General features: G+C 39.8%; 2 protein-coding genes across 2 annotated transcripts; one reads left to right on the forward strand and one right to left on the reverse strand.

Annotated features, from left to right (window-relative positions):
• Positions 1-6507: 6507 nt before the first annotated feature.
• Positions 6508-9123, forward strand: LOC104427223 (protein ACCELERATED CELL DEATH 6). Its single transcript, XM_010040344.3, has 3 exons — positions 6508-7498; positions 7722-8317; positions 8410-9123. The coding sequence occupies exons 1-3, from the start codon at positions 6613-6615 to the stop codon at positions 9121-9123; spliced, it is 2196 nt and encodes a 731-aa protein (XP_010038646.2). The 5' UTR covers positions 6508-6612.
• A 14639-nt stretch (positions 9124-23762) lies between these two features.
• LOC104427222 (clathrin light chain 1) lies at positions 23763-25936 on the reverse strand. Its single transcript, XM_010040343.3, has 3 exons — positions 25311-25936; positions 24628-24781; positions 23763-24488 (listed from the first exon to the last, which is right to left on the reverse strand). The coding sequence occupies exons 1-3, from the start codon at positions 25613-25615 to the stop codon at positions 23973-23975; spliced, it is 975 nt and encodes a 324-aa protein (XP_010038645.2). The 5' UTR covers positions 25616-25936; the 3' UTR covers positions 23763-23972.
• Positions 25937-27883: the final 1947 nt, after the last annotated feature.

The following is a 27883-nucleotide window of genomic DNA, read 5'->3' on the forward strand; positions in this document are numbered from 1 at the left end:
TCTGTTAACAAAGCTTAATAAAAAAACATTTCAATTTTCAATATACCGACTACACATAAAATACAAAATTCTACACAATCCCATTTGTCCAGAGCCATTTTAATCTAATAATTTGCATCTTCCTCATGATGCTAAGTTATGGTTCACCAACTTATGAGCACCTGATCTAAGAAAGGAAAAACATGTTTAAAACACTAGATAAAGTAAGAGGGACAGAAGAACGATTGGATAAAAGTGTCATGAGAAATGGACAACGAAAGAGTCAGTGAAAGCACGGGACAGAGACGTGGAAAATCATCAACCCATTCATTTAGTAAATATCTCATTTGTTGCCTATTGGTCCCCTTCCACTTCCAGAACTCCTCGTGTTGATGACGCAGTTGATTGTTTCGGAGACTCCTCTATAGACTCCGTGAAATAATGTAGTTACCCTTTTACCATCCCAAAGGAGAAAAAAACAAGGATGAAGTCATTGTGTCCAAACTCGAGCAAACTTCATTCATACCAAAAAGGCTTGCAAATGCATCGAGTGTGTAATAACCCAGTGATAAAAAGGATAACAATATCTTCCATGAGGTTGCGAATTCAAGTTATGTCGTGAGGCTAATGCACTTACAAGTGGACAAAATAATTATGGGTCAGATCGAATATTTAGTAATGAGCATGGGTCCTCCGCGGTTAGAGAATTGAGTTATAGCTAATTTCAAGAAAAGTAAAATGAGCAATGCTATACATGCTAAGAGAGTTCGCTAAGAAATTTTTTACTAAATGAAGTGGCAACTCACGTGTCTTATGCCATTTCTATAAGTAAAGCAATAATGATGCATGACAAAGAAGGAAGTAAATTACATATTGGGCAAGATAAAAAATGGTTTCTTTTCTCAAAAAAATAAATAAATGAAAATTCTCAAGCTTCACGGAATTAGAATTAAAGGGGGACAGAGTATGATTAAGTTGCATCACACGAATGCCTCTTTTGTACGTAGCTAGTAAAATTGGTGAGGAGGGCTCCTGTGGCACAAGTATATATTTTATGCATGGAAAGACCTTAGCATAATTGGGAAAGAAACTTGAGGGGACCGGACCCGATTAGTCTCGATCTAGGCCCACCTCATTCGGAAGATAATTTTTGTTCATGAAAAGACCTAGGCAACAAGCTCAAGTCGATGCAGACGCCTCGCGACTCAATCAAAGTCCAAAGTCCAGCACGTGTACTCTGACATTATATTCAAGAAAGAATACGAAGGATGTGGGGGTGGTACTAAAGAGAAGGGAGATGCGGGGCCCACTTGAGAAGAGAAAAGTAGGATGCAGCTAAGAGATATTTCTATATGCAGTTAAAGACCACGTATAGTTGGGACAAAAAGAAGATGGGGGACCACACCCCATCAAAAGATACAATCAGACATAAAGATATAAATAATTCCTGAAGTTTTACACAATATTCATAAATTTTTAATTTATTAATTGTAATTTTTGAATTTTAGCTCAATATGTAATGTGATCCTTGAATGTTTAATTTGTTCAATGTAAGTCTTAAACTTTTTATATATATTCAATATAGTCCTTGAACTGTATTAAAATGTTCAATGTAGTCAGGACCTATAATGAACATGTATGAAAAGTTCAAGAACTACATTGAATAAATTAAAAATTTATGAACCACATTACATATTGATCCCTTTCACTATCCCTTTGATAGCGGCATCATTGTAAGTTGTCGAAAAGTAAGAGAAGTCTGCTACTAGAGAGCTAAAAGACATTCACTATCCATATGATAGCACATCATTTTAAGCTATCGAAAAGTAAGAGAAGTCTGCTACTAGAGAGCAAAAAGACAAATAAATAGAAATACAAGTCCACCGTTAGCTAGAGGGAAATTTTTGGCCTCTGTCCACGCCTATGACAAATAAAAATTCTCGTGTTCATTAAGGCCTTATCAAGGAATATCTCTTAGATATTTGTTAACAGTGCTTAATAAGAAAATATTTCAATTTTCAATAAATTGATTACACATTAAAACAAAATTCTACACAATCCCATTTGTCCAGAGCCAATTTAAGCTAATAATTTGCATCTTTCTCATGATGCTAAGTTATGGTTCATCAACTTATGAGCACCCGATCTAAGAAAGGAAAACATGTTTAAAACACTAGAGAAAGTAAAAGGGATAGAAGAATAATTGGAGAAAAGTTTCCTAAGAAATGGAAAACGAAAGAGTCAGTGAAAGCAAGGGACAGAGACGTGGAAAACGATCAACCCATTCATTTAGTAAATATCTCATTTGTTGCCTATTGGTCTCCTTCCACTTCCAGAACTCTTCCCGTTGATAACGCACTTGATCGTTTCGGATATTCCTTTGTAGACTCCATGAAATAATGTTGTTACCCTTTTACCATCCCAAAGAAAAAAAATACGGATGAAGTCATTGTGTCCAAACTCAAGCAAACTTTATTTATACCAGAAAGGCTTGCAAATGCATCGAGTGTATAATAACCTAGCGGTAAAAAGGATAACAATATCTTCCGTGAGGCTGCAAATTCAAGCTATGTCGTGAGGCTCATGCAAGTGGACTGAATAATTATGGGTCAAGCTGAATATTCAGTAATGACCGTGGGTCCTCGACGGTTAGAGGAGATAGCTGAAAACTAATATAAGCATTGAGTTATAGCTAATTTCAAGAAAAGTAAAATGAGTAATGCTATACATGCTAAGAGTTTGTTAAGAAATTTTTTACTAAATGAAGTGGCAACTCACGTGTCTTATGCCACTTCGGTAAGTAAAGCAATAATAATGCATACCAAAGAATGAAGTAAAGTACAAATTGGGCAAGATAAAAAACGGTTTCTTTTTCCAAAAATATAAATAAATGAAAATTCCCAAGCTTCACTTACTCTACCGGAAGTAGAATTAGAGGCGGACAGAGTATGATTAAGTTGCATCGCTCGAATGCCTCTTTTGTGCCCAGCTAGTAAAATTGGTGAGAAGGGCTCCTATGGCACGAGGATATCTTATGCATGGAAAGACCTTAGCATAATTAGGAAAGAAAGTTGTGGGGACCGGACCCGATTAGTCCCGATCTAGCCCCACCTCACTCGGAAGGTAATTTTCATTCAGGGAAGAGACCTAGGCAACGAGCTCAATTTGTTGCAGATGCCTCTGCTCAATCAAAGTCCATCATCTGTACTCTAACATGATATTCAAGAGAGAGAGAATGCAGGGTGTGGGGGTCTCGCTAAAGAAAAAGGAGTTGCGCGGCCCACTTGAGGAGAGAAAAGAAGGGTACTGCTAAGAGGTATAATATGAACCATGCGATAGGACCCTGTCTGGACTTTTCTTGAATGCCATAATCCCCCCTCGCTACATTTATATACATACAACATCATGGGGAGGAGACATTGGGGCGTCCCCCCTTTAGAAATCATTCAATAAATTTAATACTTAAATTACAAATATTTACAAACCGTAGGATATGATGCCAAACGCCGCGGGATCATTTTTTTTTTCCACAACGAGAATCTCTTTTTCATTGGCAAGTTCACCGTCAAATTTATACTACAACAACCACAATTCTTATTTCTTTACGACTGAAATGGTTTTTGGCATGTTTCCAATATAGAAAGTGAAAGCAAAACGAGTTTTTATTTTTCTTTTTAATCTCTTTAATCATAGCACAACATGTGAGGACTGAATCTCAATTATATTTCTTTTTCTGTACTTTTCTTGTTCCTTCTCTTTTGCTTCGGAAGGTCATTTTCCCTAAAAAGTAACCTTTTTCCCTCCAGATTTTGGAATTTGCAGGGTGTTCGGTAAATGCCCAGATAGCGAGACATCTATATTCATATCCCTAGATTATTAAGTTGTAGAAAACTATAATGAGCACTAAGTTATAGTTAATTTCAAGCAAAGTAATATGAGTAGTAATAAGTGTATTAAGAGTCTAATAGGAAATTTTTACTAAAAGATGTGGCAATTCATGTCACATGCGCCGTGTTGTCAAGTATTAGTATAATAAGCAATAATGATACATAGAAAAAAAATATATAAATTGGGTAAGATTAATTTTTTTATTTTTTTCTTATTCTCCAAGCCTCACTAGAGGGGGCGCCTGGGACCGGATCCGATTAGTCTCAATCAAGGCCTACCAAATTTGGAAGATACATTTTGGAAGATACATTTCTTCTATTCATGAAAGGACCTAGGCAACGATCTAAACTTGATGCAGAGGCTTCGCTCAATCAAAGTTCAGCAACTGTACTCTGACAACGAATGCAAGATTAGAGAGAAAATAGGATGTGGGGTCTCACCAGAAAGAAAGGTCAATGCAGAGATCAGCCCGATCGGTTTTCAGCACGGCCCACCTCTTTCGGAAGATATTTTTGCTAAATTATCTTGAGCCAGGTCAGAGGTCTCCCCAGAAAAAAAAAAAAAAACATGAAAAAGGAGTTCTCAAATTAGTCCCCGGTCAGACCAAAAAAAAAAAAAAAAGAAATTAGTCCCCCGGCCAATTTTTTTAATTTTTTTTTGCAGTTGCTTCTGTCTAATGATAATGTAATAATGTAAGTTAATAACTCGAAAAAAGGCATCACTTCGGTCATGACTACAAAGATCGGGCCAGATAAGCATCTTATAGGGAGTAGGTTTGCTTTTTACATAATTGGCAAGTGTAATTCTTGTCTTTCTCTCAGGAGTAGTGATGTCAATCAAAGGTAAAAACTCATTTTCCATATGTTATCCGATCAAATGCAACTTTGAGAACCAAAATCAACAGAATTTGAGATATTGAGGGGATTACTTGTATTTAAACCAAACAAAGGCCTAAATTCTTGTGATTAGGTACATTTAAGTTTCCAATCTTTCTATCCTTATATGTATTTTGAAGGATTGCATATCCCCGCTTTAAATTTTTTATTTTGGGTGAGGTATGTTTGTCTCACTTCCATGAAAAAATCCCTTTTGTAATAAATCCATTCAAATGAAACAGAAAAGGTACATGAAAGGACAAAAAATCAAGGCTGCCACTGATATAAAGCAAATGAAATTTTTTAATAAACTAGTATATATAAAACTGAATCGTCTAATGGGAAGTTTGGTCTTTAATTAAACTTACAGATTTAGGCATTTTCTTGATCCTGATCAACGGTCCCTTATTTTTGCATTCAAGGAAATACTATAAGTTACTTGGTGCACTCAATAGAATACCAAAAGAAGTTCGTCCTTGATCAATTAGTAACGACCAGACTTGTTTTATCAATAGTGTAACGTCAATCATAACGTAGAAATTATATTTAAACTTGTGTTCTTTGAACAATATAAGTCTCATTATTTTTGGACAGGGTAATTGACATGGTTTCTGGACAAAGACTTCACAACTTCTTGGGCTGATCAAAAGGGCGTGCATGGAAACACTCCAAAAAAGTGTTTCCGCACACTTCTGTACGGAAAGTGTGCGGGAACAAAAAAAGGAACAGAAACGCGTTTGGTTGCGTTTTGTTCCTTTTTTTTTTGTTCTCAAACGAAATAGGAACAGAAAAAGAAACAAAAAAAGTTGTTTCTCGAGAAAAACACTTCTCAGAAGAAACAAAACGACTCTTCTCTCTCTCTTCTTCTTCTCTTCTTCTTTTCTTATTTTTTTCTTCTTTTTTTCTTTGGCGGTCGCCGGCTCGGCCATGGCGACGGCCGGCCGTCGAGGCTCGGCCTCGCCCAGATCCGGCGAGGCCGAGCGTCGCCGGCCCCGGCGAGGCTCGGCGTCGCCGGCGCGGGCGAGGCCGAGCGTCGCCGGCCCCCGGCGAGGCTCGGGCTCGCCGGATCAGGCGAGCTCGAGCTCGCCCGGCCATGGCGAGGCTCGGGCTCGCCGGATGGCGAGCCCGAGCTCGCCCGCCCAAGGCGAGGCTCGGCGTGGCCGCGCGGCGAGGCCGAGCCTCGCCTTGGTGGGCGAGCTCGGGCTCGCCCAGATCCGGCGAGGCTCGGCCTCGCCATGGCTGGGCGAGCTCGACCTCGCCCAGATCCGGCGAGCCGAGCCTCGCCGGGGGGCGACGCTCGGCCTCGCCGGATCGGGCGAGGCCGAGCTCGCCCGGCCAAGGCGAGGCCGAGCCTCGCCCGACCACGGCCAGGCTCGGCCTCGCCGTGGGCGGCGAGCCTCGCCGTGGCCGGGCGAGGCTGCCGGCCCCGTCGGCCGGTCGCCGGGAGGCGGTGACCGGCCGGAAAAAGAAAAATAAAAAGAAAGGAAAAAATAAAAATAATAAAAATGTTTAAAAAATTAAAAGAAACAAAAAAATAATAAAATTTAACCAAACGTGTTTTCGTTCATTTTTATTTCCGGACCAAACGTTACCAAACGCGTTCTTTTGTTCAAAAATTGTTCCGGAACAAACACTTTTTTTGTTTCTGTTCCCAGGAACAAAAAAAGCACAGAAATAAATCCATGCGCACCCTAATTGGCCGTTGGGTCTAAAGTCAATGATAATGGCAGGGGTGAGTCTCCTCGGGTGTTGGGTTCATGTGAAAACTTCGACCATTTTAAGGGTTTGAGTGCTCTCTTCCCTCTGCATTCTTACTACACAAGGGGGGAAGAGTTCACAAAAAAAAAACAAACCACTCCCGCTGTCCGAAATGGAGCATGCTGTGAGCATCGACAGGAGTGCAATATGCACAACGCAAAACGAAAGGCTTGAAGCTCTGAAGAGGAGATTCGTCCCGACTCCAGATAGCCAACAGGAGCATGGAGATGGCGATCTAAACAAAATTACGGATCGTCGCCTACATGAAGCCACAAAGAAACGGGACATCGAGAAATTCATCGATGAATTAGAAAAGTTGTCTGAGTCAAGGAAACTAGCTTTGTCGCTAATCTTTGACCAAGTCACCCCCTCCAGGAATTCAGTGCTTCATGCAGCAGCAAGGCTTGAAGATTTGAAGGCAAGATACGTCCCGACTCCAGATAACCAACACCAGCTCGGAGATGGTGATCTAAACAAAATTATGGATCGTGACCTATATGAAGCCACGAAAGAAGGGGATGTCGAGAAATTCATCAATGCATTAGAAAAAGTGTCTGAGTTGAGGAAACTAGCTTTGTCGCTAATCATCGACCAAGTCACCCCCTCTGGAAATTCGTTGCTTCATGTAGCAGCAAGCTTTGGAAAAATTGATGTCATGGAGCTCATTCTCATTCATTTTCCTAACACGGTGACCCAGAAAAACTCCTCAGAGGATACTGCACTCCATGTTGCCATTCAAGATGGGAGGTTCAATGCAATAGAAAAGCTAATTCGTTTGGGAACAGACTCGGAAATCATATACCGGAAGAACAAGGATAGTATATCTCCATTGTATCTGGCAATCGAGAAGTGCGAGTCTTCTGGAGAGAAACTGTGCGAGGGGGAGCGTTGGAAGATTCTTCAGCTTCTCTTGCAAGAATCCGCTCGAGATGAAGCTTATGCTGTCAAGATACAGGGCATGTCACCAGTTTTGGCCGCGCTCAAGAAGAGTAATAAAGGTAACAAATACTTTTATGTGTAATTCTAGTCCAAAAAAGCATAGATGTAAGTAAACTGCACTGCTTTCTACTCTTTTTCAACATTCATATTCGTCCAATTTGGAGAAACGCTTGATGATAGCATTTGGTCAAAAAACAAATGACTCTACAGGAGGTAACAGCAATAATTATTTAATGAGTTAATTGCACCCAACCTAAAATGTACCATGACCTACAATGTCAGATATATTGAAAGAAATTATAGATCAGCTTCCGAAGTTACTTCACGTGCGCGATGAAAACGGGTGGACACCACTGCACGCAGCAGCATGGGATGGAAATGTTGAAGCAATGGAGATCCTGCTGAGTAAATGCCCTTATCTCGCCCTTCAAACGGACAAAAACGGCTCCTACCCAATTCACATTGCTTGCGAACGCAAGATCGAGGCATTGGTAGTGATGAAGGTAACTCTAGTGAAACTACATCCGCTGTCTGGAACAATCGGCCTTTTAATAAAAGAGACGTGGCCCGACCTGGCAGAGATCAAAAACAAAAAGGGTCAGAATATTCTTCACGTTGCAGCCAAGGCCGGGAGTGACGATGCAGTCCAATGCATACTCGAGTTAAGCAGTGAGCCCGTCATCATCGAGAAGCTGGTGAATTCCAAAGATGTCGATGGGAACACACCCCTCCATTTGGCATCGATGCACAACCATTGCGAAGTTATGCGCTCTTTGACCAAGGTCAAAGGGATTTGCTCGGAGCATTGCAACAATGATGGGTTGACCGCCCTGGATGTGGCCATGAAATCTAGAAGCTTGTCAACGGAAAATCCAGTGGTAGCGTAATTTTCGTTGCAGGCTGTGTTTACTCTTAACTGAATCTCATGCGCTCGGGAATGATGGCTAATTCTCTGATTTGACATTTGCAGTTACTAGGACGTGCTATTTTGATTGTTGCTGGTATTTTGCAAAGCGAGGATCGAGACATTCTGTCGCTAAGAGAACAAGGTTGTGGAGAGAGCAAATCATCTCCAGCGGAATGGATCAAGGACCGGGTTAATACTTTATTGCTAGTGGCCACGCTTGTGGCCTCTGTCACGTTCACTGCGGGCGTCACCTTGCCCGGTGGATATAACGCATCTAGTGATCCCCACCCAGGAACGGCGACCATGTTGCATAAGGGAATGTTTCAACTTTTTGTAATTTCCAACATGTTAGCCATGTGCAGCTCCATTCTTGCAGTCGTAGTCCTCCTCTGGGGTCTCAGTAGAGATTTCTACGTTGCAGAACTAGCTTACCACTCAGCAGGGCCATTGTTGTTGATGGCTCTCATCGGCATGTCAGTGGCTTTTTTGGCAGCGGTAACTGTTGCAGTGAGCAAACTTACTTGGCTCAGGAACCTTGTTCTGTCCGTTGGAGTCCTTTACCTCGCGAAGGTCGTGGTGGTTTTATCAGCCTTGATATTCCCATCCTCCAAGTCTGCTATGCGTATTGTGGTCCTTTACTATATGGCAGTATCTAAAGTCAGGAGATTTGTCAAATCTTGTGTTTGGTCTTTTGGCTTTATTATGTTTATAGGATCTGTATTGTCATACTTTCTCTGTTACCTACTGATGGGAAAAGATTTCCTCGCTAGTTTCTGACAAAACCTTCGGACTTTGTATTTTTATTAAAAGTATTTTTCAGAAGGAAAGTCTAATGGAATATAATCAGACATTTACAGTTAGAATCACAGTTGTGGATGATACATCCTTATTCGGATATTTTATCAAACGGCTAGGAATGAGTAAATTTCTCATGGAACGGCTAGGGGGAAATTGATTGGATTACTTGCTATATTTTGGAAGAGTTTCAAAAGGAAAGTTTTCATAAAATTCTTATAGATTCTAAACTTCCTCAAACTTCTTATAAAAGGCGAGTTGTTCTTCTTACACATGAACGCTCGAATTTTGGAAACCCGATTTGCTGTATGGGCAGCAAATCTGATGGGAAGCATAAACCTTGGTGATCTCGAAGCCTTCAGATCTTCTCAACCAGATCCAAGACCAACGGGTGTATGTCCAATGGTCAACTTGGACTAGGAGGAATATAAGAGGTGGTCTCCAAGCAGAAGAGATAGAATTCGCATACACGAGAATTAAAACTTTTAATTCCAAAGTCTGAAGAATGTTGATGATCATATACATTAGTCTTTGTGAGCAAAATTGTGTAACTTTTTAGTTATACAAACGAGCTTGAGTGTTCGGAGCTTAAATCTTGTAACCTCTGATCGGTTCTTATCAGTGGATTCTAGTCAATTGGCTGTAGCGCGGGAGAGTGGACATAAGCTTGCAAAAGCCAAACCATTATAATCTTGAGTGTGCAATTCTCTATCCCTTACTATTTTAATTTTTGTGGTAAAATTGTGTACTAGTAACATCCAACCACTTCATCAAAAGTTGTCTTGTTGCAATATTTATTCAAATTGTTTCATTTCTACAAAATCACCTATTCATCCCCTCTAGATAATGTTATAGCTATAAAACCTTTGTCAAAGTCCACAAGTGCATATCCGGGTATCCCTGTTCCAAGAGTTCTTCTAAGAACTTGATCGGACTTTGTACTGATCGGGATTATGTACTAATAAAAAACTCAATGCGAACCTTCTATTTTATGTGAGTAATGGCTCTTTTCATTAGAAACTCTTCACAATCTTCCATATTTCCTTTTAATGAAATAGGAGTTCCCACTCTTTTCCTTTCTTTCTTTCTTTCCTTTTCTCCTCAGTTTCCCTATTAATACATCCATATATTTATATATCTTCTAATGCATTAACACGGGACGCCAAGACAGAAACTTGCAAACATCCACCGTAAAATGTCACGTATCAATCGAGCTGCCGGCCTGCTCCTCTAACTTTTAGTTTTCTTTTTATTTTTGTCATTTTCGCAAAGATGTTCTTGCCCTTCATTTGCCAAATAAACGTAAGAATTTTATGAAGTTGAGTTTTTCCTTTTTCCTCTATATATTTTATTTTTAAATCTAATTAAAGGAAAAAAATATTGTACAGGCATTTAAGTGTACTTTTAAATTCTTCTATATTTTTTGACCAAAAAAAAAATTCTTCCATATTTTCACGTCAACCTATTATTATGCCGTTTATTATTTCTTTCTTTCTTTTTCTTTATATTGTATTCTGTTAATAATTATTTTACTTTTGGTGCATTTCATTTTGGAATGTTGTTTTTATGGAATTAGGTTTTGAGCTTGTTGAACAAGAATAACCTTTGTAATTTTGAAGAATTGAGGACCTTGCAATTTACTTTCTATGGTTATCTACAAGTTTATTAATGATTGAGTAATGTGTTCAAATTCATATTTCAAGTTAAGGGGCGATTATCGTTTATATTCCAGTTTACAAATTTCAGAGTTATTAGTCTTTTTCGTTGTTCTAATAATTCTCCCAAAGGTTGTATTTGATGAAATTTTGAATAACAAATTTATGTATTGATGGGAAAATTCAAATTTTCAATTTTCACTTTGCAGCTACTAGAATCGGTATTTTCTCAATATTAATTTGGATATGTACAGCTGTTTTCCTAACACGATAATAGACTGAAAAATTGTATACTCTAGCTTTAATAGTCAATAAAGTTTCATAGTATATACGATGCGAGTTATCTTGGAGATTGTTAGAAATTCCAACATAAAAGCAAAAATCACGTGTCTATAAAAGTATGTAATACTATGCAATTTGACAACAGACACACATGCAAACTAGAGCAGAATCTGACTCTAATACTATGTTAGAATATCCGATTCAAAATCTTATGTCAATAAGTGGAGAGAAATTGCATACATATAAAAAGTGTATAACCCATATTCCATGCTATGTGTGATATTTCTATGTGTGATATTTCAAAAACGATTATATTATTCATTTTCTTTGTTATCTTTGTTGGCGAAATCTTTCCAGAATATTTTGAAGCTGACAAAACGTTTCTATCAGTCTAGTCTGGATATCTACAGATCGTCTAGTTTAAAGTCTGAAGACTTTCTGATCACCAGACTCAAGTTTCAATACTCAAGACTCAAGACTCAAGACTCAATACTATTCTCATTGATAGTCTTTCTGATCCAATGAAGAAGGAAATCCAGAGCCGAAGTATATGGTTGAGGATTTGATCCTATTCTCTGGAGAAGATCTTTTTGGCTGGATAAATATAATGGATTCTTTTGTTCTTATCAAGATCAATTGAAGATCCGATGGTCGACAAAGTATTCTTGGAATGTTCTATTCTTGGAAACCAAGATCCTGATTGTATGGGCGAACAGGATTAATGGGCTATCGTCAGGTTCCTTTTATAGCTCGAATGATCTCCTTAATTGATTCCGTCCAACGGGTAGATTGGAGGAATTCCTTTGGTAAGTGCCAACGGTATGATGTCATAAAGGAGTATAAAAAGGAAGACGTTCTAGTTGTGAAAGTGCGTGATCGATAGAGAAATTCCAGAGTCTGAAGCATCTTGATTATTAGTCGATTCATTCTGAGCGAAATTGTATACACAGAGAGTGTTCATACTTGGTGATACCTTGAGTGAGTGTGGTAGATCATCTACACCTAGAAATCAAGGAAGATCAACACTGTAACATCTCTTTGTTCATAGTGGAATCCAGCCAATTGGCTGTCAGTGCAGAAGAGTGGACGTAGGCTTGAATTAAGCCGAACCACTATAAACCGCGTGTTCAATTCTCTCTTTCTTTTACTTAGTCTTACGTTGATTATTACTTATTGCAAATTCATCAACTGTCTAAGTATTGCGCAATCATCAAGAAACTATCAAGAAAAATCTTTTATACACCTATTCACCCCCCTCTAGGTACTTGTACTAGCTATATCAATTGGTATCAGAGCTCGTGTTCTTACTTTATTTGAAGTGTTTTACTTCAGAGTAAAAGATCCATGGCTAGTATGCTAGCACCAGGGCTGGTGGAAGGGCAAAGCAATACTAGACCACCCTACTTTGATGGAAATGATTACAACATCTGGAAGAACAAGATGAAAGCTTTCCTACGATCAAAGGATCCTCTGGAATGGGACGTTGTGGAAAGAGGAATCACTCCTGCTGCTGCATCAATCTCTGAAAGAGGGAAAGAAACTATTGATACCGGCGGAATGACTCAGGAAGAGATAAACAAAAGACAAGCACTCGATGCAAAAGCAATTTACTCTTTATATTGTGCCTTGTCTCCAACTGAATATAACAGAATATCTTCTTGTGTTACAGCAAAAGAAGTATGGGACAGATTACATATCACCTATGAAGGAATAGATCGAGTGAAGGAGACCAGAATCAACATTCTCCTCGGTCAATATGAAGCCTTCAAAATGAAACCAGGAGAATCTATAACTGACATGTTTAGTCGTTTTACAGATATTATCAATGGTCTTGAGAACCAATGACAAAAAATTTATGATCCCATGAAGGTGAACAAGCTACTGCGTGGACTCTCCAAGGATTGGAATCATATAAAGACTTCAATAAGAGAGACGCAAAGAATTATGCCTCTATCTGTCGACAAGCTGATTGGAACTCTTCAGTCTTATGAAGTGGAACGAATTAATGAGGACGAAGATCCAAGAGGTAAGAAATCTATTGCATTAAAATCAAATGATGATTCTCGATGATACGATTCAGGAGATGATATGGACGACGAGGAGCTTGCTCTCATGATAAAAAGATTCAGAAAACTGAATAGAAAAGGAAGAAGGTTCAACTCAAAGAAACAAAGTTTCCAGAGACAGCATACCAAGTCTGTTGATGATGAGGAACCAAACAAAGATGTAGTCTGCTTCGAGTGTAAGAAAAAGGGACACATCAGACCCAACTGTCCTCTTCTGAAGAAGAAAAGAGGAAAAGCTGAGAAGTTTCGAAAAGCTCTCAAAGCCGAAAACGGAGTGATACTGAGAATATGAAGAAAGTGATAATGAATATGCCAACATATGTCCGATGGCACATTGGACTCGAGACTCAGATTTCGGATCAAACTCGAACAGTGAATTTGAGGTAAGTAATTTTAAAATTCCTGTCAAAGTTTCTAAATACATTGATGAACTTTGTTTTAGTCTTAAGACTTCTCTCAAAAGGATTTCCAAACTTAAAAAGGAAAACTCAGCCCTAAAACAAAAGGAAACCATTTTAGAAGAAAGAGTTAAAAGTTTAGACTTGAATGTTTCTACTCTTAAAGAAAAAGAAGATAATCTTTTGAAAGAAAATGTTTTCTTAAAAACGGACTTATCAAATATTTCAAAGAAATTTTCGATAGGATCCGAAAAGCTTAAAAAAGTTCTTTCAGTTCAAAGACCTTACTTCAATAAGTCTGGTCTAGGCATGACAGCATAAACAATTCCCTTGATTGATTTTCCTAAAGTAAAAGAAAGAATTAAGAAAAGACCGTCGAGAGAGGCTTACAAAAATCATTTCAAGAAAGTTTTTGTAAAGTCTGTAGGACGAAATGCTCTAAGGTGTTCAAAATGTAACAGTAAGGATCACTTTGAAAAAGAGTGTCCTATGGTTTGGAAGCCTGTTAAGAAAGTATGGCCTAATAATGTTTATCCTACTAACACCAAAGGACCCAAGAAAATTTGGGTACCAAAGAAAGCTTGAGACTCTATTTTAAATGCAGGTCTCCGTCAAGAAAAGGGTAAAGTGGTATCTTGACAGCGGATGTTCAAGACACATGACAGGAGACTCAAAGTGCTTCATAAAGTTTGTTCAAGTAAACGGTGGAAATGTTTCATTTGGAGGAAACGGCAAATGAAGCATTGTGGGATTTGGAACTGTGAAAATTGGAAATCTCACAATAAGCAATGTTTCTCTAGTGGAAGGACTCAACTATAACCTTCTCAGCATTAGTCAATTGTGTGATACCGGTTTCAAGATCTCCTTTCAAGAAGGAATATGTTCTGGAATCAGTAAAGACTTTACTCAGTCTTTCATGGGTCGAAGACATGGAAATATATACCTTTTAGACGTGAAACCAAATGAATCACAATGCCTAATATCAATTCAAGATGAAGCAAGCTTATGGCACAGAAAGCTTGGTCATGTCAATATGAAGCAATTAGCCAAAATCTCATCAAAGCAGCTTGTTCGAGGTCTACCTAAATTACCATTTCAAAAGACCGATCCATGCACACCATGTATTCTGGGAAAGCAGGTAAGAAATTCTTTTAAGCCAATAAATCATGTCTCTACTAATCATGTACTACAGTTGTTGCATATGGATCTCTTCGGACCAACCAGAACCCAGAGTATTGGAGGTAAGAAATATTGCCTATTGTGGATGATTACTCCCGCTTTACTTGGATATATTTCCTTGCAAGTAAGTCAGAAACCATTTCGTATTTTGAAAAATTTGCTAAAAAGATTCAAAATGAAAAAGGATGTGTTATCTCAAGTATAAAAACAGATCATGGAGGTGAATTTGAAAATCAAGATTTCACAAAATTGTGTGATGAATCTGGATTTAAGCATGTGTTTTCCTCTCCATACACTCCTCAGCAAAATGGAGTTGTGGAAAGAAAGAATAAATCTCTTCAAGAAATGACTAGAACTCTTTTAATTGAAAGTAAAATTTCTTCACAATTTTGGGCTGAAGCTATTTCAACAACCTGCTATATCATCAATAGAGTCTTCCTAAGACCTATTCTAGAGAAAACCCCTTATGAATTATTCAAAGGTAAGAAGCCTATTGTTTCATACTTTCATGTGTTCGGTTGCAAATGCTTTATATTGAAAAATGCAAAAGATCGAGTTGGTAAGTTTGAAGAAAGATCAGATAAAGGCATCTTCCTTGGATATTCTACATCAAGCAAAGCCTACATAGTCTACAACAAGAAGAGCCAGTCGGTGGAGGAGTCAATGAATGTCAAATTTCAAAACTCTACGCAAGATGAATCCAGTCAGACTCAGTATGAAGAGTCTGAATCTGCTCCAGACTTTCCAAAGCTGACAACTCAAGAAATGTCTCAGACTCTGGAAGACCAGCATCAAGATGTTCATAAAGATTCAAATAAAGAAAGAGATCATCATCCAGACAAATCAACCAGTAACTGAAAGCATAAGTCCAGTCATCCCAAAGATCTCATTATCGGCGAAATTAATGAAGGAATTCGAACCAGATCCAAAAGTCGTGAAGAGTCTAGTGCTGTGGCTCTCATCTATGAAATTGAACCAAAAAGCATAGAAGAAGCTTTATCTGATGAAAGCTGGATCGAAGCTATGCAAGAGGAGCTCAGACAGTTCAACATTAATGATGTCTGGGAATTGACATCTAAACCAAAAGGTAAAACTGTTATTGGAGCCAAATGGGTGTTCAGAAACAAGATGAATGAAAAAGGAAAAGTCGTACGAAATAAAGCAAGACTCATAGCCAAAGGATACACGCAAGAAGAAGGAATAGACTATGATGAGACTTACGCTCCTGTAGCAAGGTTAGAAGCTATTCGTCTATTACTTGCGTTTACTTGTTACAAAAATTTCAGGTTATTCCAAATAGACGTCAAAAGTGCTTTCCTAAATGGATTTATCCAAGAGGAAGTTTATGTGGAATAACCGCCTGGGTTTGAAGACCCAAAGAAACCAGACTCAGTCTTCAAACTGAAAAATGCCTTGTATGGTTTAAAGCAAGCACCTCGAGCTTGGTACGACAGACTGAGTAAGTTCTTATTACATAATGGTTTTGTCAAAGGTAAAGTAGATACTACTTTATTTATCAAAAAGGAAAACAAAAGCTTTTTACTTGTTCAAATATATGTGGATGATATTATTTTTGGATCTTCTAATTAAAGTCTATGCAAGAAATTTTCTAAGTCTATGCAGGATGAGTTTGAAATGAGTATGATGGGAGAATTAACATTCTTTCTTGGTCTTCAAATAAAGCAATTGAAGGAAGGAACTTTCATTTACCAAGAAAATATGCTAATGATCTTGTCAAAAGGTTTGGATTGGAAAATTGCAAGAAGACTGACATACCAATGTCAAGCTCTTTGAAGATAGACAAAGATGAAGAAGGGAAGAAAGTTGATCAAAAGCTGTACAGGAGCATTATCGGTTCACTTCTTTATCTTACTGCCTCTAAACCTGACATTTTGTTGAGTGTTTGCATATGTGCTAAGTTTCAATCAGATCCTAGAGAATTCAATCTCAGTGCTGCAAAACGTATTATTAAATACGTTGCTTCATCTTCAAGCATCGGTCTTTGGTATCCTAAAAAGTGAGACTTTAATCTTCCGGGGATACTCGGACGTAGATCGGCCGGCTGCAAAGTCGATAGAAAGAGTACTTCAGGAACTTTGCCAGTTGCTTGGAAGCAGGACAGTGTCTTGGTTTTCAAGGAAACAAAGCACTGTAGCTCTCTCAACAATAGAAGCAGAGTATATAGCTCTTGGAAGCTGCTGTTCACAAATTCTATGGATAAAACAACAGCTACAAGACTTTGGGATTGAAGACTCATGCACAAAAATCAAATGTGACAACACCAGCGCAATCAATCTCACAAAAAATCTAATTCTTCATTCAAGAGCAAAGCATATAGAGATTCGACATCACTTCATTAGAGATCATATTCAAAACGGAGAAATCTCGATTCAATTTGTTGATTCAAAAAGTCAACTAGTAGATATATTCACAAAGCCTTCGGAGAAAAATTAATTCGATTTTATTCACTCCAGACTCAACATTTTGAAGCTCGAAGAAGTTAAAGTCTAGAGACTCTCCAACCTTCAGACTCAGAAAGTTGATGATCGTCAGACTCTAAATCTCTCAGACTCAGACTTTGATGACTATAGATTGTAAGTTGTTATTTTATCTAAACTCGAAAAGGTATAATCTTTCGTTCAGTTATTTTGTAGTCTTCGAAAACTTGTCTTTTCAAAAGGATTAATTTTGGCAATTATTGATTTCGAAAAGAGGTATTCGTACACTTTCCTTGTGCCGATTAAACTTCCCTTTTCAAAACTGAGTTATATATATACGGTTTTCATTTTCAATCTTCAAAACCCTAAAAGCATTCTCCTCCCAATCCGGCTTCTACTTCGTGTTCATCCTCGAGAAAGTTGTCATCTCTTTTTGGGAAAGCAAGTAAAGGAATCTTTCAGCGACTAGGAAGGATGTCGTCTTCGAGGAAGTCTTCAAGAATCGCGAACAAGGGACCACAGAGGATGAAGGAGGGACCTACCCACTTCGATCTCACCGAAGAAGAATTATTATCGAGTTAGCAACAGAGCCCAACTCACTCTCCACCACGTCACTCAACGCCATCTACCCCACATGATGCGGGTCAACAACAGGAGGAAGAGATAATCGAGGACGCAGACCCAGTAAGAGTCCAAAGACCCTCGTTTATTTACAAACTTTACTGTGCATTGAAAAGTACTGGGACTCCATTGAAATACGTGGATGATTTTCTCAAAGATAAGAATTATGGGAATAAGTATATCTTTCTAAAGAAAATGGAGGATTTGGGAGTTGCTCCCAAAGGTAAAGCAAATGAAGCACTTGCGAATATTCCCAGTGACCCTCGCATGTCGGGACCGAATCTGACTGATGGGAACGACGATGATAAAATGTTCAGTGATTTTCAACCTAGAATGGGTATTGCTGCAAAGGTGAAGGGAAAGAGGATGGAGTTATTCAAATCAAAGGAACAGGAGAATTTGTTTTTCAGATTGTTGAAACGATGGGTGATAAACCCTAGGAGTGTCGATTTTGATTTCTTGGATGTCGTTAACGTGAACTTACGGGAGAAATTCAAATTGCTTCAACTTGAGCAATTCTGCACTGATACCACATACGGTTATGCACAACTGACTGCGTACTTCTATTCGAATCTCAGCTTTATAGATGCGAATAGAATATCATTCAGTGTTCGAGATCACGATTATGTGGTAGACGTGGACATGTTGGCGGACATCATTGGAGTTGAACGAGGACGTTATCAACCAATCAAAGTCTCAGTTGCTTGTGCCTCATTGGAACTTGTCAAGGATAGAAATGTAGAAGGAAAAATCATCTATTCAAGGATGCGTGCCATCAATATTGTGCTGCACAAAATTGTGATCAATTGCATCAGGCCCAAGTCTACATCAAAGACTGATGTGTCTAATTCAGAGGCAAAATTGATGTACGCAATCAACTCAGGGATGAAGTTCTCTCTTCCTCACACTATTCTCTTTCACATGTACAGAGCAATGTCGAAGGATAAGGGACAATTGCCTTATCCAGGTCTGGTGACCAAGATCTTCAAACACATGAATATTGAACCGCCACATACACTTTGTGTTCAACCATGCGATAAGATGGTGGTAGGTTTGAAGATGTTAACGAAGATGCGTCTGCAAGAACTTTCCAAGGCAATGGAGAAATTCAGAGTGAAGACTCCAGTTCCATCTGCTTCAAAGAGAAAAGGGAATGAGGCCATTGGTGCCCCATCCAAAAAGAAGAGAACTCTCATCTTGGAGGATGAAGATGAGGAGGAAGATCCTACAATCACTGCCTTGATAAGGACCAGACGTTCTGTTCTCCAATCGATAGAACATCAGAAGAAACATAGAGAAGAAGAGGAGCAAGCCAAGAACAGAGAAGAAGAAGAGCAAGAAAAGTCTGCAGCTGAATCTGGAGAGAAGGGGAATCAAGATACAGAAGAGCATGATCATCACTCTTCCCCTTTTGATGTCCTAGAGACAGGGGGAGTTGGCGAGCAAAGGTCCACACCTCATGTTGCCGATAGTGAAGGTCTAAGACAATCTCCAGCAGACCTAGAAGAGTTTCAGGCTTCTCAATTGCCTGAAGAAGGACACGATATGTCAACATTAAATCTGCAAGACTATACAGAAGCGCCATCGTCTGCATTCACTCCATCTGAGAAAGCAAATGCAAGTACACAGACGGACAATTCTGCAGATTTTCGTCATATTATGGATGTTCTTCTGGAAATGCATGGCCAAATCTATGCTTTGGACTGTGAGATTCAAGCCATTAAGAATGTTGGACAAGCATCTTCGGTTACCCTGGAAGACAAAATGAAAGACCTCGCTCTACAACTTCAAGCTAATGTCAAAGGAGAGGAGGTAGCTCAACTAAGGGAAGACTTGAAGAGGCTAGAAGGCGTAGTCCAATCCATGGGAGATTTCCAGATCGTGCGCATTCCCAAGCAGACCTGACTCCTTTCTCACCTTTTTAATGATGACAAAAAGGGGGAGAAGCAATTTGAACCAACCAACTTTCTTTGACTTTAAATTTATTTTTGTGGTTGAATATGTTTGTTTTTGAGTATGACTTGAGTGAACTTGGGTGTGAACTTGAATTTGACTGAATTGGCTGTGGATTTTAATGCTTGACTGTTTGTATTTATATCAAGTGTTGTTATATGGTATTACTCATGAAAGTCTAACCAATTTTCTGTGGATGTAGAGTCTGGTTGTTTTGTTAAATCTTTATGAGATAGCCATATTACTTGAGAAATGTTTTTGCAGGTCAAAGTGGTTCAAATCTACAGGAAAGTTTTGTCACCATCAAAAAGGGGGAGATTGTTGGAGAAATCTTTCCAGAATATTTTGAAGCTGACAAAACGTTTCTATCAGTCTAGTCTGGATATCTGCAGATCGTCTAGTTTAAAGTCTGAAGACTTTCTGATCACCAGACTCAAGTTTCAATACTCAAGACTCAAGACTCAAGACTATTCTTATTGACAGTCTTTCTGATCCAGTGAAGAAGGAAATCCAGAGCCGAAGTATATGGTTGGGGATTTAATCCTATTCTCTGGAGAAGATCTTTTTGGCTGGATAAATATAACGGATTCTTTTGTTCTTATCAAGATCAATTGAAGATCCGATGGTCGACAAAGTATTCTTGGAATGTTCTATTCTTGGAAACCAAGATCCTGATTGTATGGGCGAACAGGATTGATGGGCTATCGTCAGGTTCCTTTTATAGCTCGAGTGATCTTCTTGATTGATTCCGTCCAACGGGTAGATTGGAGGAATTCCTTTGGTAAGTGCCAACGGTTTGATGGCATAAAGGAGTATAAAAAGGGAAGACGTTCTAGTTGTGAAAGTGCGTGATCGATAGAGAAATTCTAGAGTCTGAAGCACCTTGATTACTAGTCGATACAGTCTGAGCGAAATTGTATACACAGAGAGTGTTTGTACTTGGTGATACCTTGAGTGAGCGTGGTAGATCATCTACACCTAAAAATCAAGGAAGATCAACACTGTAACATCTCTTTGTTCATAGTGGAATCCAGCCAATTGGCTGTCAGTGCAGAAGAGTGGACGTAGGCTTGAATCAAGCCGAACCACTATAAACCACATGTTCAATTCTCTCTTTCTTTTACTTAGTCTTACGTTGATTATTACTTATTGCAAATTCATCAACTGTCTAAGTATTGCGCAATCATCAAGAAACTATCAAGAAAAATCTTTTATACACCTATTCACCCCCCTCTAGGTACTTGTACTAGCTATATCAATCTTTAAATGGTGGATATATTAGTTGACTATATTGTAAACTCGTAGTTAATTTCTATTCCCATAGCGATTTGGAAGACGGTATTTAATTATGTTACTTTTGTGCTCAGCTGTTTCATTTTGATGTCAAGACTTTTATTTTGTGGGTTAGACACATTCCCCAAGGACATTACATTGTCTAAGTTAAACGAATTAATAGGAAATCCATCCGATTCATAACTTTTACTTTCTTCTTATTTGAAATTAATTAATCATGATATAACTGTAAAAGAGAGATTTTGTAGGTCATTTAGTGTCCTTAATACTGATTAGCACATATATGAGTGAAGCATCAATGTCGACGTGCGAACAGTATAAAAACTCCATTTGTTTTAAGAAAGATATGATGAAATGGAAAAACATTTTATAATGAGTCATTTTTCAGAAAATGGCTATGTCTTCTTATGTATGGCTAAAATTCAAAAACGAGTTGAAAAATGATTTCCACTGTGTTTTTTGTTATGGAATGAATTATTTTTTTAAGAGCACATTTTTTTTAGATAGTTGTGTGTTTCAGAATACGCAGGGTAAGTTCCAGATTAAATCAACCTTGGAACTGCTCACATGGCTCACCCCTACAAGTTTTGACGAATGGTCTCTCTAAAGTGGTTCCTGTTTGGTACCCACAGACTCGGCACCGTTGCACTAGGCAAACAAGGAAGGAAAGCTCCCCATTGTATTTGGCATTCGAATCTGAGGACTCGGAGATCCTCACACTTTTGCTTGCTGTTCCATTTGGTCCATCAAGGATTTAGGGCATGTCCCCTGTTAGTGCCGCGGTAACTTCAGTTTGAAGTTCCGAAATGAGATATTATCTTTCCATTCACTGATCCAGGGATAAGAAAAAACTTAGGCTATGACTGCATGAGAAGATTTTTAGCATAAGTTCCAGCATATTCATTATCACCTAAGCAAGTAAACCATGAGTCCTGGTCCTTGGGATCCTCAGCGCCTTTAATGTAAGTCTGCTGAAAGAGATGGCAGAAAGGAAGGAGGAGCTTTTCCATTTGAGAGATGCCGCAAACGGCCCTCAGCTACATTCAGCAGCATACCTCGATTACAGTGACGGAGTCCAGTTTATGCTGAGAAAATTCACAACAATGCTCTCAATTATGACAGAGATGGTAATCTTTCGATTCACGGGGCTTGCAAGATGAATCAGTTTGGGACAGTTAAGGATCTGTTTTTGCTGTGTCAGAGAGAGTATCTAAACAGACGGACAAAACATTCTGCATGTTTCAGCAAAGTATGGCATATACTCGGCCATGGAATACATTCTCGGAAATCATGTAGCAGAGAAGCTTGTGAATGAAAAGGACAGTGATGGGAATAAACCACTCCATTTGGCCACAGTGCACTGACAATCAGTGATTTTGTTCCTTCCCACAAGGAATACAAGAGTCAATCTCAAGGTGGTGACTAAAGACATGCTCCACAGCACTTGACATTGCCCAAGAACGCTTGAAAAGGGGCTATTCCTACCAATAGGTACGAATATCTGTGGCCAGTGTAAAACACACTCTTTCCATTGGAGACGTAGGAGCTAGCAATGTATGCAACCGAAGTCTGATTCAAAGTCATTTATGGCAACGAATACCACTAGTAAATAATATGTGCTGTATATACATAGACAATAGCACAATGTCTTTTCCTTTGCTCCCGTGATAGAGATTACTGTTTGCTGGAACACACACAAGTAGAGATTAGATCATGTTTATGCCAGAGTGAAAGCACGACATTGTAGTGGGATGAATCCAGACTCCAAGAGGAGACTTTGTGAAGGACAGGTAAACACCCGCTTGCTCTTGGCAGTACTCATGGCCACGTCACTTTAGCCATTGGTCTGGCAGTTCCGGGAGGGTATAATGGTTCTCGCACAGGACAAGACCACGGCATTGCCACAGTATTTAAGAAGACTATGCTCCATGTATTCTCCGCATGCAATACATTCTTCATGTTCAACTAGATGGTCGTGGTCGTCATGCTTCTCTCCGCACAAATCAACGACCCTCAAGCAGCGCTATTTGCATATGCAATCGCAGTGTTGCCACTGCTGGTAGCTCTCGAATGTCCCCACATTCACGGCAGGCTCGTACGTCATCTTCAGCAAACTCAGCTGGCTTGCGAATGCTACTTTGGTTATGGAGGTCACTTACTTAAGCATCATCTTCACTCTTCAAGCTATGTTCTTTGTTCCGCTCAGATTGGATCAAACTTACCTTCGCCATGTCTCCTACTACCTAATCTTGATCTTTCTTTACAGGACAGGAAGTTTCGATCGGAACTGTGCTGACACTGACAATGAAGAGAGGAGGGGATCTCAATGTGAAGACTCGTGGGGGCTGAGATATATACCCAGCCTAGTGGTTCGGAGTGGGGTTTAGTGATCAAGGGCACGATAAATCTCAACTGGAAAACTTGTCCCAGGGAAGGACAAGTTTGATAGCATTACAACTAGCTATAGCTACCATAGTTCGAAAGACAGAACTCAAGCTAGCTGAAAGGACCTTTCTTTTTCCAATCCAGCATCACTTAGTAATGTTCGCTTGGTGAACGGCCAACGTCAAGAAGGCAAGATTGGTGCTTCCATATTTAACAAAAAGGCCACGACAAGGACGGGCAAAAGGCAAGCCAGAGCTACTACCCGGTCTATTGAATCAAATTGTATTCTGCTCGCGCATTTATACCATTAACATAAAGGGATAAATCTATTAAGTTAACGACTAAGAATATATCATGTAAAGAAAGCAGTCGAAGTTATTTCCCACCGAAACCTCAGAAAGCCTAGAGCAAGTTAGGATTAAAAGCTCTGCACTTGACTCTGCTCTGAGGCACATACAAGAAGTTGTGCTTATTTTTTGCCAGAGGCAGCTTGTAAGCATTCAATTAACCAAAAGAAGAGAAAGAAAGTTAATCGAATAAGAAAGAGAATGGAAGAGTGCATCACTCGGCAGCGGCTGCCCCCGATTCTGCAGCTTTTTCTCCCTCAGGAGCTTCAGGAACCTCTGCTTTCCCAGAGTCACCACCGTCGGGGGTGACTTTGGGAGGGGTTGCCAGCTTCTCTGCGGCAGGTTTTTCTGCGGCGCTCCCAGGAACATCACAAGATGTGGCAACCGCAGGAATTTTCCCACTCTTTTCGTCCTTGCTCCCTTCCTTTGTGTCCTTCTCGTTCCCATCTTTCGTCTCCTTCCCATCTTTCGTGGACGGTGGCGATGGGGGAGGCATCATGTGAGGCGGAGGGTGCTGTTTCAGCTTGAACAAAACTTGCCTCATTCTCGAAAGATCCGTTGGCTTTCCTGGCTTTGGCCCCTGAACGAGCACCACTGAGGGCTTTTTCTCGGCGTCCCTCTTCCCTCTCTTCTCTATGTTTGGAACTTCTCGAGGGATGATCTCAGCTATGGCTTTCCAGTAATGCTTGTCAGCTTCCTTGTGGAACTTCTCTTGGTTGGCCAAGTACAGCTGACATAAGAGAACAGGTAATGCTCTTGAGGTGACCTAACGAAATCTTCTTTGGCGTTTGAAAATACGAGGATCGAGATGTATAGTAAGTGAAAGTCGCGAAAAGAGTGATTCCGTTTCTACTCAATAGAAGTTTTACCTTCTCTCTTTCTCTGTTATCGGCCTTGTTTGTTTCGCAGTTGAGCTTCCTCTTCTCGTAGAAAGCTTGTTTATACTCCTCAGCCTCAGCAATTATCTGCTCCCGCATCTCCTTCTCCCTCTTCTCCTTTTCCTCGAGTTGAATGGCGTTCTGACTGCATTCGGGAGGTGGTTACGGTTTCTCCTATCGAATCTGAACTCATTTTCTACCAAAATTAATGGAAAACAGAAAAGTGCCCGGTAGTGCAACTGTTGTCACGGGGGGCTACAATGCAATCTCTAAGCAGAAAGATCAGATAATGCTTTTCAGAGAATAAGAGCAGCCAAACTAAACACCCACAGAAAAATCCAAAGTAACTAAAAAGTCAAATCCTTCCTGGTTTATTACGAACGGCAGCTGCAAATTGGTACAAATGAAAATCAACGCTTATGAATAGAAGCTATCGAGAAGTTCCTATTCAAAAGTTACGCAGAACTATATGCATGAAGACTTAATACCATGTAGAAGTTGTCAAGGACTCAAGAAGCCCTTCGTATGCTGCTATTGATGGATAAAAATTTACTTGGAATAAGACAGATTGACCAATATTCAATCATCAAAACACAAATGATCAGATTGCATTTGCACCAAACCCAACAATATGACTGGAAAAAGGGGAGAAAATAAATAGAAGAAAACCTCACCGTCTCCACTCACGTCGAGCGGCACCTTCCTCGACCATCTCGCTCGGCGGGGGCAGCAGAGGCCCATCCGACACGAAACCACCTCCACCGCCCTCCTCCTCTACTCCGTTCACCGCCGACTCGAAGGGCGAGACGAAATCCGGGTCCGGGGTCGTTACGCCGAACCCATAGACCTCGGGCGACGCCTGGCTGTCGCCGTACCCGGCACCGCCGGCGTCCCCGAAGATGTCTGCCTCCTCGGCGGAGGGAGGGGCAGCGTCGGCGGAGACGTCGTCGGAGGGGGCGAAGGCGGGTTCGTAGCCCATGAAGGCGTCGTCCTGGAAAGGGCTCGGGTGGTGGGGTGCCTGCGAGTCGGGGACGTGGGGTGCTCTTCGGCTTCGGCGTCCCCGGCGTCGAATGACTCCATTTTCTCAGATTCCCTGCAGCTCCAAACAACACAACGGCGTGAAGGCGAGGTCTCTCTCTCGATTTTCTTCGACTTTGTTCTGGGTTTGTTTCACGTTCGAGCCTCTGCCGTTGGGGAAGAACGCCGAGTTCGGATCGAGAATGTGCGTGGGGACCTGTGTGGGTGTGAAGCTGCAGCAAAAGTCAATGCTCTCTTTTCTCTCTCGCTCGCTCTTCCTGCTTTGAAGAGGTGACGCACAGGTGGAGCTTCCATGGGAACGTGTTGAATTTCCATGCGATATGGGAGGAAAAGCGCAGTAGCGACGTCGTCGTTTTCCAGCCGCTTTCGTAACACGTGGGTTGATATTCTTTTAGTTTGTCTCAGAAAAATAATCTCCGGCTAATGGATTATTACTTCTTCTCAGACATCGAACGGTAGGAAGATCTATGTCAAAATAAAGCTAGGACCGAGCCTAAAACATTAGGCCCATAGCACGTGTAAAGGACATGCTAAGATTACACATATAAGTATTCAGCTTTTTAAGAATCTCACGTCGGATAATTAATAAGAAACGAAATCAATTATGTGTCTTCTATTAATAGTTAATCTTTGTGCAGGTTCATGCTTGGCTTTCGGTTCTGTTGCACATCCCCATAAATGGAATCAAAGTCAAATGTATTGATTGGAGCACCGAATGTATCGGTATTTGCCTTATGTGGTGACAATACCGACCAAGGAATCTCGGGCATCATGGCACATGCTTCGGATAAGTGAATAGTACCTCACGTGAAGGAAGGACTGGGGCAGAGCAACGGGCCGTACTGGCCCGGGCCCGGCACGATCGAGTCCATGTCTAGGGCCATGCTTCGTTTTACGCTTGAATGATCAGGCCCACGGACCTGATAGGCCCAAAGTTGTAGAATTAATGAAGACAACGATGACATTCTGAAACACTGAAAGAGACCAGAGACCGATCACCACTTTTTCAATTCATTCCGTACTTTTTGTGGCTTATCTCACCGCCATCTATGGTGCCTTCCGGAGTCTATGGTTAGAACCTTTACGAGAAAACGTCCACCTTGTCTGCAATTTAAAAAAAAAAAAAAAACAGCTATCGTGGTGGTTTTTGTACGAATTGACTCCATAAGAACGTGTCCAACATAAATAAGAGAACGATGACAATACTGTATCATCCGAATCACAAGGAGGGTTACAGCTGTTTTTGTGTGATCACTATTAGGGTGTCACTAAGTTAATTTTTTTTCTAAATTATTTGAAGATTAACTTGTATGGCAATTTAATTTAATGGATGAGTGTTTTCCATTAACTCACCTCAATTGATTTATCTGTTATTTCAATATTTGCAAAAAAAAGATATTTTTTTTTCAAAAAAAAAATTCTATAAATGACTTTCATTCATCAATTTTTAAATATTACTGGTCGGACAAGGCAATTTGGGCAAAATGAGGTATTTAGTTTCTATTACCCCAACACAGAACATGCCTTCGATAGACAATATTGAACGTCAATCCAATGTACTCCTCGTATTCAATTTCAAAGTTACATCTTGCATCTATTCTTAGTTTTAGGATTGTTAGGAATGTGCAATAAAAACCTGATACCTTTTATATGAAGATATCGTGTTCACTTAAAATTTTAAGTCAATGAGAGTTTAAGTCAATGAGTAATTAGTCAAATTAGAGCTTAAATCAATGAGTTATGAGTCAAAGAAGAACTTAAGTCAATGAGTCATGGGTCAATCATAATATATTACACCACATTTACATCCTTATAAAAAGAATGACAATTGAAATTAGTTGAAACTCTCCACGACTGGAATGAAACACTATCACGGGCATTGTAAACATCTGCCTACCTGTTTAGTTGAGATCTAATGAATTCAAATAGGTTCATCTAAACATATGACCAATCTTTCATGAAGTACATTCTTCTATACTCCAACGGCAATCGCCATCATCCATATCAAGACCAAAGGAGACACTTGAAAACTCACTAGAGAATAAAAAAATCTCCATTGGTGATTGCCTAGCTTTCTGTATAAAAAAGGTTGTGCATGTGGTGCTGCCGTGCGTGTTTAAGTTGCCTTTCTGTGCACTCCTTCTTAGCCTTCAACCTCTGGAAACCAGAGAGAGCTGACCAAGAAGAATGACTGGAGTAAAGCGCAAGA

This window comes from Eucalyptus grandis, chromosome 9 (assembly GCF_016545825.1).
Source record: "Eucalyptus grandis isolate ANBG69807.140 chromosome 9, ASM1654582v1, whole genome shotgun sequence".
Taxonomy (NCBI): domain Eukaryota; kingdom Viridiplantae; phylum Streptophyta; class Magnoliopsida; order Myrtales; family Myrtaceae; genus Eucalyptus; species Eucalyptus grandis.